This window comes from Vigna umbellata, chromosome 3 (assembly GCF_029865625.1).
Source record: "Vigna umbellata cultivar VRB3 chromosome 3, Vumbellata_1.0, whole genome shotgun sequence".
Taxonomy (NCBI): Eukaryota; Viridiplantae; Streptophyta; class Magnoliopsida; order Fabales; family Fabaceae; genus Vigna; species Vigna umbellata.
Genome location: NC_142167.1, coordinates 5,040,460 through 5,062,569, shown reverse-complemented (window position 1 = coordinate 5,062,569; position 22,110 = coordinate 5,040,460). Strand labels below are relative to the sequence as shown.

Here is a 22,110-nt window from a genome sequence, read left to right as displayed (position 1 = left end):
AAGGTCCAAGAACTAAATTTAAACTACTCCGAGGTAAGTGGATTAAATATTATAAAGGTGTGAGGCAGCCCTTTCACACACTCACATTGTGGATAGGACCCTTTCTAGACAATGCTGCATTTCAGGGGTCTACAAACCTTTTTATGTTATATTCAGCTTTATCATTATAATCTTCTCATTTCAGCCAATTAGACATACTGAATTAATACATGAGCAGATTAGAAAAGGCAGAGTACTACTATTTAACCAGAAATCCAGAACCACCGAAAGCAATCACGTTTTTCAAAAAACAATTGAAGATTTTATATGCCACGTTTTTCTGAAAATAATCTTACAGCAAATTTTCAACCATACCTAGACTTTGCTAAATCATCCTCAAGGCATCTCATACGCTCAGCAGCTTTTTCCAGGGACTTCTTAGAAGCCTCCTGTTGATAATGAAAACACCCCAAAATACAAGTGCTAACATTAGAACCTTTCGGGACAATTCACCAAATAAATAATGCTTGTTGAAGAATTAGTTATTTACATGATGTCAGAGCAGATAAAAAATAATGGGTCACAACTCAATAATGTCAAGCAGATCCATAAGAGGAAGTATGAGATTAGAAGTAATTACATATGAACTTTCAATTGAAGTCTTAAGGTTGTTTCTTCCAACTTCGGCAAAAGCTGAAAAACCAACAATCAATAGAAGATAAGATGCCAACACTGTATAGGCAGACATGTGTTTTACAATAATAAAACAAAGACAAGAAGCTAAGCTAGAATAGCTTAAAGATATTAAAGTTCCATTAAGAAATCCTCATTTTAAGCATTTATCAAAATGAAACAAAAATACATATGCACACAAGTACATCCACTGAACAAAAATGCCCTTGTCCCACTAGGTAAGTTACCTACATGGACTATGCAACCCACTTACCATTAGACACAGTTAAAATAATTCTAACTCCATCTGCAGTCCATAGTAGTCAATAGTGTGCGTTCACACTGATACAAAGTGGAATGACACTCCCAGCACAAAAAGGTGTCACACCTCATTCCTCAGCACTGCAGCCATTGCAAAACATTGTGACCAAAATCATGACCAAATCTCAACAGAATTCTGGGATCCAGACATGGAGGATTTGATGGTGATAGGTTTAGTGGCAAGGTTTATGTTAGAAGAAATATAGGAGGCAGGTAGTTATAACTTCCTGGATTGTATGTTGATGTTTTTTCTGTTTTTACCATTTCTGTAGAACATTATGGTCATTTCTAATTAAGTCATCCGTGTTAATCTATCTATCAACAATCTTGTGATTTCTGAATACCTATCAATTTGGTATTCAGAGTCTGATAGAGGAATAAAAGTGTATGTTAGGAGAAATAAAGGCGGGAAAGGAAGTTAAGAGGGAAAGTCTGTTAGAAGTTTGTTAGAGGGGCAAGATAGTATAAATAGTAGTAGAATAAGTGGAGAGGGGTTTTTTTTATGAGATATTTTACTCTTGGGAAATTAGACTGGACATTTTCCAGTGGAGGAAGGGAGGCTTCCTTGGGATTCTTACTTGTCATTCTGTTTGACATACTTTACAGAATTAATGAAATACTCATACATTTAATTTCTTGGTTATTGTTTGAGTGTTGTGAGAAGGGAGAATTATCTGTTACGGCTCTTTGCCTAAAAGAACCTAACAGATTTGGTCCGACCTGCCGGATCCAGATCGGAGGAGTTGCGCGATGGAGAACAAGATGAATGCACTGGAGGAAAGGTGGGAAGGAAAGTTCGAGTCCATGGAAGCCATGTTGGAAGAGATTCGAGAGGAGATGAGAGGAAGGGCTCGAGACGGGAATCGCGACCGTGGAAGACGATTGGGGAAACATGAGAGAAGAAGGAACCAGGGAAGGAGTTCGGAGGGCAGTCATTCGGTTAATGGAAGTCGAGAGACGGAGGAGGACGAATCGGAGGATGAATCGGAGGAAGAAAGGGCGGATGTACAGAAGAGTTGGATGAAGAGAGTGGAATTACCCACTTTCGAAGGGATCGATCCGACGGGATGGATTGCGAGAGCAGAGAAGTTTTTTGAAATACAGAGTGTAACTGAAAAGGAGAAGATGAAACTGGTGTACATTTGCATGGAGGGAGAAGCGAACTACTGGTTTCGTTTTTGGCGGAAGAAAGTTAAGAAACATACCTGGGCGACGTTAACGGAGGCGATGGTCAGGAGATTTGGAGGTAGACACCGGGGAACGATCTTCGAAAAATTAGCGGCAGTGAGACAACGAGAATCGGTGGCGGAATATGTTCGGGAGTTCGAAATCCTGGTGGCTCAAGCGGATGGCGTGACGGAGGAACAGTTGCTGGGGTATTTCTTTGCGGGACTCCAAGAGGAATTAAGGGATCTTGTCCGACCATACGACCCTCGCGATTTATTAACCGCAATGGAGAGGGCACGAGACGTAGAACAATCGGGGCTGATATCGAGGGTGATCAAAGGAGGCGCGGGGAGTAAAGGAGGACCAACGTGGGGAAAATACGCTGTCAGTGGGGGAACAGTGGCTAGCACGGAGATCTATCGGGGGCCATCGGAGGGACGCACAAGCAGCAATGGAGGTATGGGTCAGAAGAAAGAGGCAACGACCAGAACCGCCGGTTCGAAAGTCGAAAGTACGTCCGGTGGTGGCGGGTCGAATCGCGGAGTGCGAACACTGCCATATTCGGAATATCTCAAAAGGAGGGAGGAGGGCCGTTGCTTTCACTGTGGCGGACCGTATAGTCCCGGGCATCGCTGCGCAGAGAGGAGTTTTAAGGTGATGATTATGGGAGCCGATGACGACGAGGAAGATGCGGAGACGATGGAAGAAGCAGAACAGTGTTGCATGGAGCTGTCGGTCTATTCAGCCGGGGGGGTGACGCAATCCAACACCATGAAGATGGCTGGATGGGTTCGAGAGCGGAGGATCATCGTATTAATCGACAGCGGGGCGAGTCATAATTTTATCTCAGCTCACTTGGTCGACGAACTGAGGTTAGAGAAAGAGGAGACGCCACCCTATCGGGTATGTTTGGGAGATGGCCAGAGAAAGGAGACACAAGGGTGTTGCAAAGGGCTGTCGGTGGCGTTGGAGGGAGCGGAAGTGCGAGAGGATTTCTACATATTTGATTTAGGTGGAGTGGATGTAGTGTTGGGAGTGGCGTGGTTAGCAAAATTGGGAGAGATAAGGGTGGATTGGAAGAAGATGACATTGAAGTATGGGTCAGCAGATGCTGAGGTGGTGTTAAGGGGGGACAGCACATTAATGAAAAAATTAATTACCCCTGAAATGTTGCAAAAGGAAGCTGAGATAGAGACAGTGGCGGTGGTATGGAGTATGTATAAAGCTGAAACAGCAGAGGGACAGCTAAGGGAAGAAGACTTAACCATCATGCAAAAACAAAATTTAGAGGAAATTTTGCAGGAATTCGAGGTAGTGTTCGAGGAAGTGCAGGGACTTCCTCCTGTCAGGCGGGTTGATCACCAGATAACCCTTAAAGAAGGCACCGAACCTGTAAACGTAAGACCGTATAGATACCCTCATCTGATGAAAGCTGAAATAGAAAAACAGGTACAGGAGATGATGGGCTTGGGCATTATCAGGCCCAGTAACAGCCCATATTCTAGCCCGGTTATTTTAGTTAAAAAAAAAGATGGGAGCTGGCGTTTCTGTATTGATTACAGAGCTTTAAACAAAGTTACCATCCCAAACAAATACCCCATACCCGTGATTGAAGAATTATTAGATGAACTTCATGGAGCAGATTTTTTTTCCAAGGTGGACCTTAAATCGGGGTACCATCAAATACGGATGAAGGAAGACGATGTCCCAAAAACAGCGTTTCGGACTCATGTGGGACATTACGAATTCCTCGTAATGCCCTTCGGCCTCACAAACGCTCCGGCCACTTTCCAGGATATGATGAATTCACTGTTGAGACCTTTCTTGAGGAAGAGTGTGTTGGTCTTTTTTGACGACATCCTTGTGTACAGCAAATCGTGGGAAGCTCATGAAGATCACCTCAGACAAGTGATGGAGGTGCTGCGGCAACATAGGCTATTTGCAAACAAGAAAAAATGCGAATTTGGTAAGAGACAGATTCGCTATTTGGGTCATCTGATATCAAAGCAAGGAGTTGAGATGGATGGTGAGAAGGTGTCAGCGGTGACTGATTGGCCAGCGCCCAGATGTATCAAAGAGCTGAGAGGTTTCTTAGGACTCACCGGTTACTATAGAAGATTTGTAAAAGATTATGGGAAGATCGCGAGACCTCTCACAGATCTCTTAAAAAAGGGGAAGTTTGAGTGGACGGAAATGGGGGAGGCAGCCATGCAAGCATTGAAGAAGGCAGTCACTACTGCTCCTGTACTAGCTCTGCCTGATTTTTCACAGGCGTTTCAAGTGGAATGTGATGCTTCCGGGAAAGGAATAGGAGCGGTATTGTCACAAAACAAGAAGCCCATAGCTTATTACAGCAAGGCATTGTCAGAAGGCTCATTGGGCAAGTCGGTGTATGAGAAGGAGTTGATGGCACTGGTGCTAGCCATTCAACACTGGCGTCCGTATTTACTGGGAAGACGTTTCAGTGTATTTACAGACCAGAAAAGCCTGAAACATTTGTTGGAGCAACGCATAACCACTCAAAACCAGCAGAACTGGTTAGCAAAACTCATGGGGTATGAGTTTGATATCTATTATAGAACGGGAGCTTCAAACAGAGTGGCCGATGGATTATCTAGAAAAGGTGAAGATGGGGGAGAAGGGGATAAGATGCTGCAAGGTATATCCAGGCCATATTGGCCTGATTTTCAAGAGCTTTTGGAGGAAGTAGAGAATGATGAAGGACTGAAAAAAATAATGGAAGAGATAAAACAAGATCCTGACTCCCATCCCGCTTACACCATGGAGAACGAGAGATTACATTTTAAAGGACGGCTCGTGCTTTCAGAGAAGTCTGAATGGATACCCAAGCTTTTAGCAGAATTCCATGATTCGACTATAGGGGGCCATTCAGGGGTATATCGAACATATAGGAGACTCGCTCAGGCTTTTCACTGGAGGGGTATGAAGAAGAGGGTGACCGATTATGTAGCTGCTTGTTTGATCTGTCAGCAACACAAATATATGGCATCATCTCCCCAGGGGCTTCTACAACCATTGCCAATCCCCAAGGCAATATGGGAAGAAGTAAGTATGGATTTTGTGGTTAAATTGCCAAAATCTCAGGGGTTCGACACGATACTGGTGGTGGTGGACAGGTTGAGCAAATATGGGCACTTTATCCCCATCAAGCATCCTTATACAGCAAAGGTAATTGCAGAAATTTTCGTAAGAGAGGTGGTGCGATTGCACGGGATACCCGTATCAATTGTTAGTGACCGGGATCCTCTCTTCATTAGCATTTTTTGGAAGGAGCTGTTTCGAATTCAGGGCACCAAATTGAGAATGAGTACTGCCTACCATCCGGAAACGGATGGCCAAACTGAGGTATTGAATAGGATATTGGAGACCTATTTACGGTGTTTCTGTTCAGAACAACCGAAGGCATGGAACACCGTGTTAGCATGGGCTGAATACTGGTATAATACCAGCTATCAAGGAGCAGCAAAATGCACTCCTTTTGAGACGGTTTATGGCAGAGCCCCACCTACACTAAACAGATTCATTCCAGGAGAAACGGTGGTAGAAGCGGTGGCACAGGACTTACAAACGAGAGATGAAGCTCTCAAGCAATTGCAACATCATTTGGCTAGAGCGCAAGAACGGATGGTGCAGTATGCGAATAGAAAGAGGAAGGAGTCTAGTGTGAAAGAAGGAGATTGGGTCTTCCTTAAGATAAGGCCCCATAGACAAGTGTCAATGCCAACCAAGTTGCATCCCAAACTGTCTGCTCGTTATTACGGACCTTTCTTGGTTGAAAAACAAGTGGGTCCAGTGGCTTTTAAATTGCAGCTGCCAGAAACAGCCAGAATACACCCGATCTTTCATGTGTCACAATTGAAGAAAGCTGTAGGGGAGAATAAGGTGGAAGGAGAATTGCCGGAAGAATTACAGGTGCAAGGTCCATTATACAGACCTTTGAAGGTATTGCAGAGGCGAGACAAAGATCAACAAGGAGAAAAGGTGTCCCAAGTTCTGATCCAGTGGCAGGAGGGTGGAGTAGAAGGAGCAACTTGGGAAGAGGAACGGTACATCAAGCACCAGTTTCCGGATTTCAACCTTGAGGACAAGGTTGCTGAGATGGAGGGGGGTATTGATAGAGGAATAAAAGTGTATGTTAGGAGAAATAAAGGCGGGAAAGGAAGTTAAGAGGGAAAGTCTGTTAGAAGTTTGTTAGAGGGGCAAGATAGTATAAATAGTAGTAGAATAAGTGGAGAGGGGTTTTTTTTATGAGATATTTTACTCTTGGGAAATTAGACTGGACATTTTCCAGTGGAGGAAGGGAGGCTTCCTTGGGATTCTTACTTGTCATTCTGTTTGACATACTTTACAGAATTAATGAAATACTCATACATTTAATTTCTTGGTTATTGTTTGAGTGTTGTGAGAAGGGAGAATTATCTGTTACGGCTCTTTGCCTAAAAGAACCTAACAGAGTCACTTTCTTGGTCCTGTCGGGGTGTGGAGTATGGTGAATACACGAATGGAATGGATGTAGTGGAAAAGATGTTGCAGGAATTTTTGTAAGATAAGGCCCACCAGGAAAATCAAACTCATTTGGAGGACATGATTCAAGGCTTAACTAGGGTGGTCGAAACTGTCTTGTAGCACTACCAAGGGTGAACCTCATTCAGTGTTGCATGTTGTTCAGGGGTCACGTTGGGAGGAAGAGAAAAATCTCAATTTGTCTTCTTCCAAATGGAGGAAACTGGACATTCTAGTATTTGCAGGGGCAGTATTTATCAACCCATACATTTTTTTTTTCATTAAACAAAGGAGGTGAGTCATAAAACCTATCTCAATCCAATAATTATAATATTAACTTAATTTATTACTATATAACCACTCTTTTTTAATGTAATTATTATTATTAATTACATTTTTACATGTTTGTATGTCTTGTATGTTATATTTTTTAAATGTTTATGAATAGTATGATTCACGATACGAAACATAAGCTCTCCATACGGATTCAATCCTATGGTGAAATAAAGCTAGTATCCTCTATATTATAAGATCTGCCAGTATTTGTTCTGCTTTAGAATTCTGTCAATCCTATGTTTTTGTATCTATTAATATCCTCAAATATCTTTGTTTAATTATTTAAAAAATAAAACTCTTACAAAAAGGGTCCATACCATAGCAATGATAGCGACTGTGCATGTATGTGTTTATGTATGGATATACATAAATTCAATTTTGATGTGATCATAAGCTAGTTTTTCTTTTTAAAGCTAACATTTTCTTATAACCTAAGAATCTAAAACTTTAGGTGTATGTTTTCTCACACCTTACAAGGAAAAGGAAATCATTAAACTGCTATATGACTGCAAAAGGTAGAGCAGCCTTACATTCCTTCCTCAATCTCTTATGCTAATTAAACCAATCACTAACGTCTAAGGGACCTCAAGTGGGATGATCAGGCCATTTGTTACTATTTCTCAAATTACAATTTATTTTCACTCAGATTTCCTGTGCTACCCAAATATAATTCTTCCAGAGACAAGATTAATAATAACCAACACTGAAACCCTTGCTGATCCTTTTCTTCCTCCAACATTCCCGGAAAAACATCAAACAAAAACCCTAGGTACATTCACAGCTCCAAAACAACACGAAATAGACCACTTAAGATTTCTGCTAACCCTGTAAAGCTTCTTGCCTTTACCTTACACTCAATAACTCTTTGATATACTTGTTTGCTTCATTTTATTCATCCTAAAACCCTGATCCTTACCCATTACAATCTGTAACTTTCTGTTGTTCCACAACACAACACCTGCACTTACAAATCGAAACATGAAAAATGTCTAGATATGGGTTTTTTTGTATTTTTCGGATGAGTTAATATATTCTAACAAGTTTTGCAGCACATAGATCTTATGTACCAAACTTAGAACCAATAAATTGAATTTGAGGTCTTCCCAAGGACTTGTTCTAAAATATTTGCATGTTGATCATTATAGTTGAGGAATTTCATGAAATTTACTTGGACAACAACTTCTCCCAAAATAAAATAATAACCAACCTCTATATATTTGGTTATTGTTAAAAAATGGATTTAAGTCTAACTCAATCTTATAGAAAGAGGTTGTAAGGTGAGATTTACACTCACGTTTATGTTGTCATTTGGCCTTATCTCTAGTCAATGTGGAATCTCCAACACACTCTCTCACACCAAGACATCTCAAACGTGGAACTAGATATCTATGGGTAATATGATGTGGCGTGATAATAGGTTGAACAATAGACCCAATAAACAACAAACTTTGCCAAAACAAACTCTAACATAGTTCTGATATCATGTTAAGAAGTGGACTTTAAGTCTAACTCAACCTTAAAAAATCAACTTATAAGGTAAGGTTTGCACTCACTTATATATTGTAATGTAGTCGTATCTTTATATATTGTAATTTAGTCTTATCTCTATTCGATGTGGGATCTCCAACACTTATGTCATGAATTACAAGATTGGAAGTGATGTGAATAGTTGTTTGGTTGTCACAATAATACATGTGCCACTGTTCTTGTATCTCACAAAATTTATGCTCTCAAAGGAGTTGTTTTATCCACATAACTTCACAAGTGAGCAATGAAATTGCTTAGCTTCAACACTAGATTGAGCAACCATATTTTGTTCCTACTTTTCTACGAAATAAAAATTCTCCAATAAAAACACAATATTTGGTTGTAGAACCAAATATTTATCAGATCTAAAGGAGATCCTACCCAACCAGTATCACAATACCAAATTATTTATGTATTCCCTTATCTTCATAGAGCAATACTTGTCCTAAAGCCTTTTGAGGTATCAAAGAATGCAAATGATAGTGTTCCATTGATAAAGACAAGGAACTTACATAAACTGAGTAACCACTCCAACAACAAAAGACAAGTTTAGTAATAGTGAGATAACTAAGTTTACCAACAAGCTTTTATATCTATTTGGGTCTAAGAATGGCTTACTCATGTTATTGCATTATTTGCTAATTTGGATCCACTAGATTATCCATAGGTCAACAACCAACCATACATGTCTCTTTTAGAATATCTTATTTGGAATCACCAGATTATCCATAGGTCAACAAGCAACAATACATGCCTCTTTTAAAATATCAAAGGCTCACTTTCTCTCATAGATGACAATAACTTATTTGACAAAGCTACTTCAATACCGAGAAAATACTCAATACATCCAAGATCTTTGTTCCAAAAACGATTACATAAATGTTTCTTTAGTTGTGAATTTTAGTAGCACCATTCCCTATTGTTAAGAAGCGACCTTTAAGCCTAACTCAACCCTACAAAATCAACTTGTAAGTAAGGTTTGCACCTATTTATATATTGTAAACTTGTTTTATATTTAGTTAATGTGAACTCCAACACACTCCTCTCACACCGAGATATATGCATCTCGAGTTTAGGACAAGACATTAATGAGTGATCCAATAGTGGCCCAATAAGTAGCACAATAGAACTAACAAACAATAAATCTTTTCATAGCAGGTGGCACAATAGACCCAACAGAAAACAAAACTCGCTAGAATAGACTCTAATTCATGACTATGATACCATATGAAGAAGTGGGCTTGAAATCTAACTCAACTTCACAAAAAGTGGTCAATGACAACAATGGAGTTAGTGTAGAGCCGTTCCAATGGCTGTAAGGCAACACATTTCTAGGTATTTTGTCTTCAAAAGTTGCATGTGGTTGCGGGTTGAGACTTGAAGATGACAGCAACTGACAACCAATGACAGTGGACAACAGCAACTGGAGGTGAACTCACCAAACAATGACAAACAGTATGATAGAACCATTTTAACACCAACTTAAGATTAAAATTATGAAAAAATGTGAGAGCTTAAATGTCTATTAGCTTATCCATTCATTTATAAGGGTTCTAAAATCCATAAAATACAAAAAAGATATGATGATCTACACATACGTGCCAGATATGTAATACAAATATTGAGTTAATATATTTTAACAAGATAGCCACTTCACACAAGTTAAGCAGTATTGACACCTTCAAAGAACAAATAAGTTACACTGCAGGCTAGATCAGTCCAAGGATACATCTACAAGACCTCTAGACAACAGAATACTAATTGATGTTAAAGACAGTTAGTGTTGTTGGAAGTCCTACATCGACTAGAGAAAAGGTCAATTTATAATATATAAGTGGAGTGCAAACCTCACCTTACAAGCCGGTTTTGTGGGGTTGAGTTAGACTTAAAACCCACTTTCTAATATGGTATCAGAGTCATGGTTAGAGCCTATCCTAGCAAGTTCTAAGTGGGCATTCTATTCTTCTATTCCACCCGCTATCGGGCCGTTATCGAACCACCCAATTTCTACTATTACGCACGAGATGTCTATACCTTGGCGTGAAGGGGGTGTGTTGGAAGTCCCACATCGACTAGAGACAAGGCCATTTCATAGTTTATAAGGAGGTGCAAACCTCACCTTACAAGCCGGCTTTGTGGGGTTGAGTTAGGCTTAAAAAAACTCACTTTTTAATATGGTATCAGAGTCATGGTTAGAGCCTATCCTAGCGAGTTCTAAGTGGACATTCTATTCTTCTATTCCACCCGCTATCACAGCAGCAAGCAATATTAAAAGGGTAGTTAGAGAGAAGCAATGGCATATATCAAACAACCACTCTTTTAAATAGCAAGCAAAAACAAAATGCATTCTTGCTTAAGTTGGTTTTCATTAAGATATCATGGTGTTCAAACATTGAAGCATGTGAAAAAGCCTCAACAGATGAAATCAGTAAATAGATCGAGTAGAATAATTCTATCTTTTCCCAGCACTTTTATGCCCACTTCAGCTTTGATTTGTAGCTTATGATGGTACACCTAATTACATAGATGCGGCCTGTCTCAACCTCATTGAAATAAAATGGTTTAGAAAAATGTCTTCTATGGTGAGTCTCAAACTCATAAAGCACATGTTTTCATTCAAAACTGATTGCAAAATAGGGAAAGATTAAAAGGAAATGCCAACAAATAAACATTTGTGAAACCTGCACGTGCTTCTGAAGAATGGTTATGAGATAAATGAAGATTATGCTCCTCCTCATACAACCTTTTGTACATGGCAACCTACAAGAAGTAGACATCACAAGTATGAACTTAGGAGGCCTGAATAGTGTAGTAACAAGGAATCAGCTTTTAAAGATTTTCAATACATAAAATTAACCAAAGAATAAAACTTTTCATAAGAACAAAAATCAAGGTAAAAAGTATGACAATTATAATAGAGGTGGAACATTACAAGTGAGCATTCTGACCTACAGTTAGAACTTCAGTCATTACAGTTAGTATTCTAAATATAGTGGTTTAATCTCACAGGGAACTGTAAGGCTATCTCCTCATATCTAAAACAAAAACCACCCATCTCAGTCCAGTCCCCTCCTCCCCAGGTTGCAGACTATGAACTATAAAAATAAGTATTATATAAACTTACAGATGCATGAAGTGCCTCAATCATTTGCCCTTGCTCTTCTGCTCTCTGCAGAACAGCTGCAACTTTAGAAGCAGCTACTTCAGTATGCTTTTTGAGCTCCATTTCAAGCTTCTCCTACAATTTAATAGGACAAGAAAAATCCAAATATTGTGGTTGAGGGTCTTTGCAGTAATAAGTATAAGGATAGCAAAAGATTTATTTTTCAACTAACCTTGAATTCCACCTCCTGATTTTCAATCTGGCCAGAAAGACTACGTACAAGGCTTCTAAGTTGAACATTCTGCTCAACTAGTCCATTAATGTCCTTAAAGGTCAACTGCATCCCAAATTTCAATTCAACACATGTAACAATGAAACAGGAAAGTTCAAGAAGATACAAATTAATTCCATAAGCAGCTTACCAGGTGCTCTGATATGACATGCTCAGCTTCAGTCTCTGTAATTGTCCTTGAAGCAGTGTTTGAAGAATAATCAACATTATCATACCCCATTGAGCCACAACGAAGTTGAATGTCTCGACATTCCTTTAAAAGTACTGTCACCTGTAAAGAATCAATTATTAAATAATAATCTGTAATACAAACAACCATGATCTAGGCCATGAAAATGATTATAATGAAGTGAGACAAAAATGCTCCAAATGAAAATTTTTAGATAAAACTATTACATCTTAACAAGCAAATAGGTGTGAGATCCAAAATAACCATTTGCTTGAGGCATATTAGAGTTATAAACAGCATAGCATACTTCTGTTAACATAAGATGTTAAGCTTTTGTTGTTTCTATTATGTAGTTTGTTATTGTGATATACCTGTCATTTGAGGTCAGAGTTAGTTTGTAACTAACACAGCTTAGCCTGTAATCAGTTTGATAAATTCCATTCATTTTCCCTCACTTTCTTCAACTTTTAATAAAGTTTAAACTATTTGCATTGCACAATAATAAGACAAACTACAAACTCATCTCAACAAATAACTTGATGAAAGACATATTTCAGTTACAATCACACATACAAATCAAACACACTGCAGTGGAGCACAGTAGCACCCTGCTGCTCCTACAAAATTCATTGTAGCACACAGCAATCATGGCAGGATCATCACAATTTGCAGAAGAAATCATAGCAAATAGTGGCCTGCAAAGTTGTTACGTTGAGAATACACCCTGAGTCAATTCTGGCCCTGAAACCAGGTTGCAATTGGAGGCAAATTTGTAAACTCCCATGTCAAATAAATCTGATGCATTGAGTTCAATTCACTTAATTCTTGTCTCGCTCCTCTGCATTTCCCCCGTGACACCTTTAACTTCTTCCTATGTTCTGCAACTTCACACCTCTTCAATCATATTTTAATCTGCTTCGGCCTTGTTCCACTAAGCTTTATAATATTCAGATGTTGGCTCTTCATTTCCAGAACTAACCCATAATTTTCATTCAAGTTCAACAGCAGATCTCTGTTTATTCCTTGTTTGGTTCAGTAGTATAAACGATTTTAATTTTAGCAACTTTATCTATAAAATATATGTCATGTAATAAAAACCTACTCACTGTTCAAATAACAATCATCCACTATCCACTATCCCACAAAAGATTTTTTTAGTGGCCACTCCATGCTGCCATCTTCTATTGACTAGTATGATTCTATTACAATGCTACATTAATATATACGTGTTCTTGTTTCTTACTTGCTTTCGAAGGTCGTCAGTTTCCTTCAGGACAAGATTATAATCACGTTCACGCCTTTTCAGATCAGCCTGCATGAGATACACCTTAGCAGATCCACATGTAAACAAAAATTTAGATAGATGACACTGTATTTTATGTTTTGAAACCTTCAGTTCCTGGATGGTTTTCTCATAGTTGGAATTTTCGTTCAGGGAGTTTTGCAACTTTTGGCTCATCAAAGAGTATGCATCGGCCATCTTTTCATGCTCCTCTGCAAGCACACCATTAGATTTAATTCAAAGAAAAACTACAGCATCAATGATAAACAGATATAAACAATAACATGCTAGAGTATACCCCACAGTGAAATCAGGCACAACTGATTCCTGCTAGAAAAATTACCATTATATACATAAAAAAAAACACCAACCAATTTAAAATTCAAATGAACAATCAATTCTTTCGTATTTGCCCAAGCAGTGCACAATGAAATCTTTGAGAAACAACAGCACCACCACCATCAAAATGATAAAAATAGAAGGAAGCACAAAAATAGAAACCACCAAATATTACTGTACATTGATAACTTCGTATTAGACATCTAATCAGAGAAATAATGCAGTGCAATTGAGATCAGATCTACATTTTTTTTCTGTTTTCTAGTTAAGCTTTTTATGTGGATCAACATGGAGGGCAATGTTGGAATGGGATTTCAAACATTTAATCTAACAGAAAAATATACCTCTTTCATCTATAATTGCTTCTGCTTTCTCCTCTAACTCAAATAGAACCTGAAAAGGTTAATAGAATAGCATTGCGTCATATTTAACATAATAAACACAGAAAACCTGTATTAGTATTGAAAATAATGCAGTTAGTGATATGCGATATTATAAACAAATTCCTTCCCGAAAAAAACTTTTTATTAAAATGAATATAATTTGTCATTTATAAAACATAACCTTTGAACTTGGGCAAACCAGAACACAGTTGAGTTGTAGAGTAGAGTTGTAGTAAATCAATTTTCTAAATCAAATCAAAGTGCATCCAGAAGCATAAGTTAACCAAAATGCACCTCAAAGCAAATATATGCCGAGAGAACAATTATAATCTGTTGTATCTCAAACATTCATCAAAACATTTTTATCCAACCAAAGAAAAAGAAATAATAGTCAGTTGACACCATCTCAGTCCTCCAAAACTACAAGTATCATTATTCATTAGCTTGGTCCTTCACTGATAAATAAATACACAAAAATGGTCATTCCATGCCAATTTTTTTCATCAAACTTTGAGGTTATACATAAAAAAGATGCACCAGGTCAATCATACCCGTTGCAGTACTGCCTCTGACTCCTTCCTTCCCAATTGTTCATGCCTCAATGCATCAACAGCCTCTTGGTATTTTGAATACATTTTGGCCAACTTCAACAAATAGATGTATATGGTAAGATGTATCATTGTGTAAATCAAAAGAAAAGTGGGACCAGTGTTAAAAGTTTTAAAACTCACACTCCACCCATCTCGAAGAAGTGAAGCCGCCAATGCAGTTCCAGAAACTCCAACAGGAAGTTTTGGGACTAGCAAGCTATTTTCCTCCACCATGCTATCAGCTTCAACTGATTCCATCCACCTTTAAGAACAAAACAACTAATTAAGAAAAAGAATTATGGGAACAACCAATGGCCTTATGTTATCTCTTACAAATTTCATGAATAGGTATGTTTCCATAACTTAATACATGAAAAGGATTGGAAGGAAAATCAATTATATATGCTGATTTTGCACAAAAAATGTCAACAATATTCATCTATCTATTGCTTCCACTGAGAATATTAATCAATTGAGAATTAAAACTGGTTACATGTTACAATCATTAGTGTCACTGTTTAGTGGACTTGAGCTACTACTAACAAACTAACAAGACCATATAACAACTACTAGTATAAAAAAGAGATTATTTTAACATTTCTTGCCAAAATCTATGATATTTTCAGTTTACAGTGTCAGGCCACCTTTCTTTCATTTTCTTCCTCCTTACATGAACCTAATAACCTATAATTTTTAACATGGTACCGTATCATTCAACTCAAAGGGTCACCCCTATCAACTGTTTTGAGTTCCACATTGCTCTATATATTACTCCCTTTAATTCTCGATATAAGACACCTTTAACAGAATTAAGCAGACCAATAAAACTAATTAATAAATAAACTAATGAAATTTAAACAAAAAATGGTACTGATGTACTAAATTTACCCTCAATACCAATCTTTTTGTCAACATTCATTAACCAAAAAAACATACAAGCAAATAATAAAAACAAATTTAATGCTGCCTAGAAACTATAAAATGCCTTTGAAATTGGGCCATCAATCATTTCTAAAATATGCCACAATAAGAACAGGAGGGAGTACTACTTTTGATATCCTTGGAAGTAGAACCCTTCATATATCTCTATTCTTTAAAAGTAAGAAATATATCTGCTGAGTTTCATATCACATTTTTAATTTACCATTGATGGTCATCTTTCCGTCTTATTCATTCCTAACCCTAGGCATATTATACTCCTATCTTAAATAGTTCAGTACTCACTTTGGAGAGTGAGACTCTAACTCTCCCCACTCTATCAATCAAACTCAATTAACACATGTTTATATTCTCTCTTCCCTCATTTACTCATTGAAATAATATAATAAAGAGATTCCATTTATATAACTAAAGTTTTGCATATAAGTAAATATTCAGGTTGTGCATTTTTGCAAGGGTTAAAATGCTAGTTCTTAACATAAACAATTAAACTTCCGTGATTTATATTCATCACATCCCCCCTCCCCCCAAAAAACAAAAAGCAATTCCCTTCCACATAAAGATACAACAATCAATAAAGTAATACGATTTTAACTCTGGCATCCAACTCCAAAACCTCAGCCCAATCAAATACCAACACTATGGAGTACACACAAAGTCTGACCATGCTCATTGCTCAATGTTGCCAATAGTGGATACCAGGACAGCAATATAGTTATACCTGAGACCTCCATGGCTAAGCAACTTATGATTAGGTAGTATAACATCTTCCAAAGTGAAAAAAACAGATTTTTGCATATTTTAGCCCTTTTCAACAACCAATGAAATGGGGACTAGATTTTAGATACAAAAGACAGCATATAACAATGCTGCATCTTGGGGCTTGACATTTTAAGCAACTTATACCATGAGGACAAAAGTAGAACATTGAATTATGAGTAAAATCAAAATTCAAAAAAAAAAGGTAAAGACATACGATTCAGTAGTGAAACTGCTAAGAGGAAGATTATTCAGCTCATTGGTCTTCTTCCTTGCCTCACTTTCAGCTTCAAATTTCTCAAGCTTCTCTTTTAAATCAGTGACCTCCTACAAGCACCCAAATAGACATATATGGCTATTAGTACATTCAAGCACAATCTATTTTAAATAAATATCCACCCTCAAACAAAAGGAGACCACTGGCAACCCAGGGTCACCCAAGTAGTTATCAACTTTAGGCATTACCTGCACTAACCTAAAACACTTAGCAGCTTAAAGAACCATACTACTTTAACTCTTTTTAGTACCACTAGTTATTCGTGTCAGAAGGCAAAGCAATGAAATACTGAAAACTAAAAGAACTTAGGTGACAAAAATACCTTTTCAACCTGTTTTCTGGCAGATAATTCCTTCTCAAGTTCCACTTTATAATGATCCTCAACTTGCTTTAAGTCGGACTGTTTACACACAAGTAACATTTAAAAATACCATGTCTTGAAATTTATAATTTGACTAATTCTCTCCAAACATAAAAGATAGAGCAATGGCAAAATAAATTCACCTCCAACGCTTTTATCACACCTTCTAGGTCAGTTGCTTTTTTTGACAATTCCTTGGAACTCTCTTTATACAACTCATTAAGCTTATTAACCTGAAAAGGGAGATTTCAAATTCAAAATGCATAAAAGAGACACAAATAAAAATTTGCTGCATAGAATCTTGAAGAAAACATCATTGTTCATTAAGTGTAAACAAAATTTCACTTTCCACAGGAAATACATCTGCTCCACAAAACATGAGTTGCTAGAATCACTTTATAACTTATCTTTTAGGTCTTCTACTCCTGACTGCTTCAAAGGAACTTTTCAAATATGTCAAGATTAATAGACAGCATTATTCCATTGCAAGAATTTTCAAGCACTCGACTGTCTTCCCTAGGTATATTTCATAGTATTGAAGGATTCCTTGTCCTCACCATAAATGTTTACCATCTCTCTTGTCTCAATTTATTTTCTACCCCATATACTATAGATCATAAAATACTCATCCTTCAAATACAATACCTCCAAAAAATAGACAACACTTGGGTTATAAGATGTTCAATCAATTCCACATGTCTAAACTGTAAACAACAAGTTCATACAATTCCCTTTCAAACAATCTAGCCCTCCAAGGCTGTTAGGATATAGGGTGATAGGACATTATGGGTAATGGGTTTAGGATAGAAGGCAGAGGAGTAAAGAAGAGCGGGGAAGTTTGTTAGGCTGTTAGAGGGAGAGAGAGTATAAATAAACCTTTTGGGTAATTCTGGAAGGGGGGAATCATTTTTACTATTTGTAAACAGGTCTTGGACCTTGTTGAGGGGGATTAAGCCTCCGCTAGGGTTAAGAGGAGGATTAGGCCTCCATTAACGCTACCTGTGCACCTTCTTTCAATATCAATACAGAAACCCATTCATTTTACCGTGTTAATTCTTGTTTGTGTTTGTGATTGGGTTGTCTTAGTTAGGTCTCCAACTCAGGAACCTAACAAAGGCTCATTCAGTCCCTCATTAATCATTGGCACAGCAACTTTGCCCCAAAATAACTTAAAGAATTGGACTATTTCCTAGGTACTGAAGCAAAGCACTTTGCTGACACTAAGTCCAAATACATTAGAGAAGGTTAATTTGGTAAACAGAAAGCTTTTTTTGTTGATATAAGGAAAAGGAGAAATTAGTTAAGGTTTTTGCAATAATAATGGGTTAGTTAGTTAGTTAGTTTACTTTGTTAGTTAGAAGGGTAGTTAGATAATAAATAAGAGAAATAGGAGAGCACTGTCATTCCATTGGTTTGCCCTTGACAATGAGTTTGTCCCTTCACAAAGAACCAAAGCTCAATTTACAGTATCAACCAATCTCAGTTCCACCTATTCTTCTTCCCCTATTTGTATCTAACTACCCTTCAAACTAAATGACCAATGATATTCTAACTATCTTTTTCCTCATATCAAACACATTTCCTCCCCCATGGTTGGAAGCTTAAAGATATCAAGACAGCAGCCAGACTACTTATTGTACAGAACAATAATTGGATCATTACAGTTTGCTATAATTACTCCTGATCCTCCATTCTCAGTAACAAAGTGCATAAACATACACCTTCACAGTCTCACTGGACATACTGCATTGTCAAAAGGGTCTTATGAATCAGGGCTTACATTTCAACCAGCATCATCAGTAATACCTCTATAGCTTATATATCATTTTATCACAGATTGACCTACTCTAATAGAGACTTCGGTATTATGAGACGCCTAAGTACCACATAAAGTAGTACGGGATACTTGATTGAATATTTCAGTGTTTGGTTCTCTGCCTTTTAGAGCTAGCTTCAAAGGATAGTTCCTCACGTTTTAGAGTGATCATCATACCCAGATGACACAAAGTCAACATGAATACCATAACATCATCTCTTGGTGATCCTGAAAGCAAATAGTTCAGGAAAAGCCAAGAACCAATGCACAAATTTCTTGGGTTCCGTCACCAAAAAACCTACTGTGAAAACATGAGCACTGTATACTTCACTCTAGGACAGAGCATATGGAGTAGGACATTTTCCTTTCTGAGAAAAGGTGATCAACAAAGCTTGAAGATGTTGCACATTTCCTTATAATAGCAGCATGCTGATCGAAGTACATCAGACCCTAGCTCAGCCAGATCCAGCTTTGGATTGGGGGTGAGGGTATATTTTAGCGTTTGCACAAGGCATTAGTCTGGGCATAATTATATTGTATAGTTTTCAGCTACAGTTAACTAAGAGGGTTGGAATTCAGTTACAAATGAATCCTCAATATCTCATAAATATCAGTTGTACCCTATCAGCTCAATCAATTGTATACTATAATACAATCACTATTTTCATTCTCTAAACCATACCACTGTTTTCTGAATCTTAAGGGAGGTTGGATTTATCAATGCCTCAAATGCCTATTCTGTGATTGTGACTGGTGAACCAATGTCTAGGATTTATAAACAATAAATTGCTGTTTCTCATGAACTAAAGCTTTCAAATCCATTTTCTCTGTTCAAACTGATACAAAAAAAAAACACCCACTAAGCTTCACTCGATCATTGTAATATGTTGAAACCTACTCAAATTTAATCAAAAGGTCTTCCCTATCTATCAATTTCTTATTTCCAATTGATTCCGCTAATATGCCACAAGCGTAAAGTCAACAGAAATGAACCTATATCTAATGCCTAACATAACTATGTCAAGAAAGAGTATAAGGAGCGTTTTTGGGAGGAGAGCATGGATTGTGCATGCCAAAGGTTGTCATAAAACTCACAGTAGAGAGTTCAGCAGATAATTGTTCTTCATTGGTTGCTGCAGCATCTTTAGCTGAAATTAATTCCTAAAAAGGTAAAATAAAATCAATCAAGCACGGTTCCACATAAAAGAAATCCACTAATCACATTTTGAGATAATGCTCCAAGTTCAACCTCCTGCACAGATTTAAGCTTCATTTCAAGCTCCCTTATTCTATTCTTATTCCATTGTAGAGATTGAGAGCATTCGTTCAATTGTCTCTCCATCTGAAAGCATTGACGTCAACACAAATATCATTAATGCAAAGAGAATAAAACAAATTCAAAAAGAAAAGAAAAAGTCATTTTTCCAACTAGCTTACATCTGTAAGCTTGGAAGATGTATCAGCTTCCAAATCTGCGTTCTTTCTGCGTAGCTCAAAAACACTATTAACTTTACCATTCAACTCCTCATTAAGCCAAGAATTCTGCTTCTCAATAATCTCCTTCTCCTGCTTACACACATTGCACAGTTATCGTGAAAGAAACATTCAAGTTTTAATACCAGATAAAACAAGAAAGAGTCTAGTCCATAAGAAGAGAAATAGATATTCAGACACATTTTGCTGTTTTGGGAAACAGTAAAACAGAGCAGCACAATTGAAAATTTCCAAGTTGTTTACCATTATATTTAATAAGCCACAACTACGTTTAATTCAGAAATGAGTCATTTAAAAGAGTCAGACGGTTAAGGAATCCAGTACCCCAAGTAATCAGCTCGTGTAAAAATAGAAAGGCAAATCAAAGGAAACAAGTAATATATAACAGCAAGCACTAAAGAAAAAAAAAAACCTGTTCAAGGCGACTGCAAGCAGCCCGGCACCGCGCTAATTCTGCCTCAACTTCACTCAATCGAGCCTCCTTATGAGCAGCATTTTCACTTAAATGGACCTTTAACAACACCATTGAAACACACAAAACACGTCAACACCGTTACAAGAAAACCCATCACGTTACGGTTTTGACATGGCTCTTAGTATTTATGCGGCTGATATGACCACAATTGGGGTAGCAGACACCACAAAACCTCCACATTGCAACAGCGAAAACTACTTTTAAAACCTTACGAGCACCAGAAACCAAAAAGCAGAGAAACTCACAATCTTATCAAGATAGCTCTTCATAGTTGCATTCTTCTCACTAAGCTCCAAATCCTTCTGCTCGTTCAACTCAATCAACTGCCTCTTTGACTTGTGTAATTCCCCCACCTCCATCCTCAACCGCTCTATCTCCCTATCTTTCTCAACCTAATAAACCCATAAAAAAAAGCATCAAATCACAACAAGTACAACAACGACAATAATAACATAACAACAATAAAAAAAAAGTGGAGAAATGTTTCGTTTTGGAACGATTCGAACCGATTGCAACTGAATTTGGTGGTTCTCCGATTGCACCTCGGCGAGTTCGCGGAGGCGCTGACTGAGGGAAGATTGGAGGTCGGCGACGTGGGCCTCCAACTTGGAAAACTCGGCGGTGAGGGAGAGGTATTTCTGCTCGATGAGGGAACAGTTCTGCTCGGCGTTGATATCAGCGGCGTCGGCCTTGGCGCGGACGGTGTCGAGCTCGTGGAGGAGGCCGCGGATGAACGCGTCGGCCTTCGCTGCCACGGCGGCTCCGTCACCGGAGCACCGCGAGAACTCCTCGTCGGAGAGGAAGAGAGGCATCGCGTGTGCCCTAATCGGAGAGTTTGAAAGGGGTAGTAGAAATGAGAAAACTAAAGACAGTAAAGGGGAATGGAAAAGAAAGGAGAAGAGGGAAGTGAGAAATTTGAAGGGGAAACGAAGGGATCGGTAAAGGTTTAAGAGAAAGGTGAAAATTTTATGTTCGCAATGCTTTTACGGATTGGGCTTCAGGCCCGGTGTGAGTTCACGTTTGGATAAACTAAATCCATTTTACTTTAGAAAATATTTTTGAATTACAAAACATCAATAAAAAAAATCTCAGTGTTATAAAGATCATACCAATTATATATTGTAGGGTTTTAGAATTTCTAGTTAATTTAACATTTATTTTTTTATTTATCAATGTATAACAAATATATTAAGTAAGATAGTCTAAAAAAATCCTAAAGAACTTGAAGATATTATGAGAAATATTTGTAAGTACAAATATTCATATACTAATGGTATATATAACCAAGTAGTTTGATTAGGTCAT

General features: G+C 37.8%; 1 protein-coding gene across 1 annotated transcript in view; it reads right to left on the bottom strand.

Moving 5' to 3' along the window:
• Nucleotides 1–21,728, bottom strand: part of NUA (nuclear pore anchor) — a 35,937-nt gene extending 14,209 nt beyond the window's left edge. Inside the window, exons 1-20 of the mRNA XM_088109011.1 lie at nt 21,312–21,728; nt 21,051–21,197; nt 20,743–20,841; nt 20,274–20,402; nt 20,086–20,178; nt 19,932–19,997; nt 17,164–17,253; nt 16,982–17,059; nt 16,600–16,709; nt 14,826–14,946; nt 14,646–14,738; nt 14,056–14,104; nt 13,481–13,584; nt 13,334–13,402; nt 12,052–12,192; nt 11,862–11,966; nt 11,651–11,764; nt 11,208–11,286; nt 620–672; nt 355–428 (exon numbers count right to left, since the gene is read on the bottom strand). Coding sequence (XP_087965137.1) covers nt 355–428; nt 620–672; nt 11,208–11,286; nt 11,651–11,764; nt 11,862–11,966; nt 12,052–12,192; nt 13,334–13,402; nt 13,481–13,584; nt 14,056–14,104; nt 14,646–14,738; nt 14,826–14,946; nt 16,600–16,709; nt 16,982–17,059; nt 17,164–17,253; nt 19,932–19,997; nt 20,086–20,178; nt 20,274–20,402; nt 20,743–20,841; nt 21,051–21,197; nt 21,312–21,617 — 2,120 coding nt within the window. The 5' untranslated portion in view covers nt 21,618–21,728. The remainder of the gene's footprint in view (nt 1–354; nt 429–619; nt 673–11,207; nt 11,287–11,650; nt 11,765–11,861; nt 11,967–12,051; nt 12,193–13,333; nt 13,403–13,480; nt 13,585–14,055; nt 14,105–14,645; nt 14,739–14,825; nt 14,947–16,599; nt 16,710–16,981; nt 17,060–17,163; nt 17,254–19,931; nt 19,998–20,085; nt 20,179–20,273; nt 20,403–20,742; nt 20,842–21,050; nt 21,198–21,311) is intronic.
• Between the last annotated feature and the right edge of the window lie 382 nt (nt 21,729–22,110).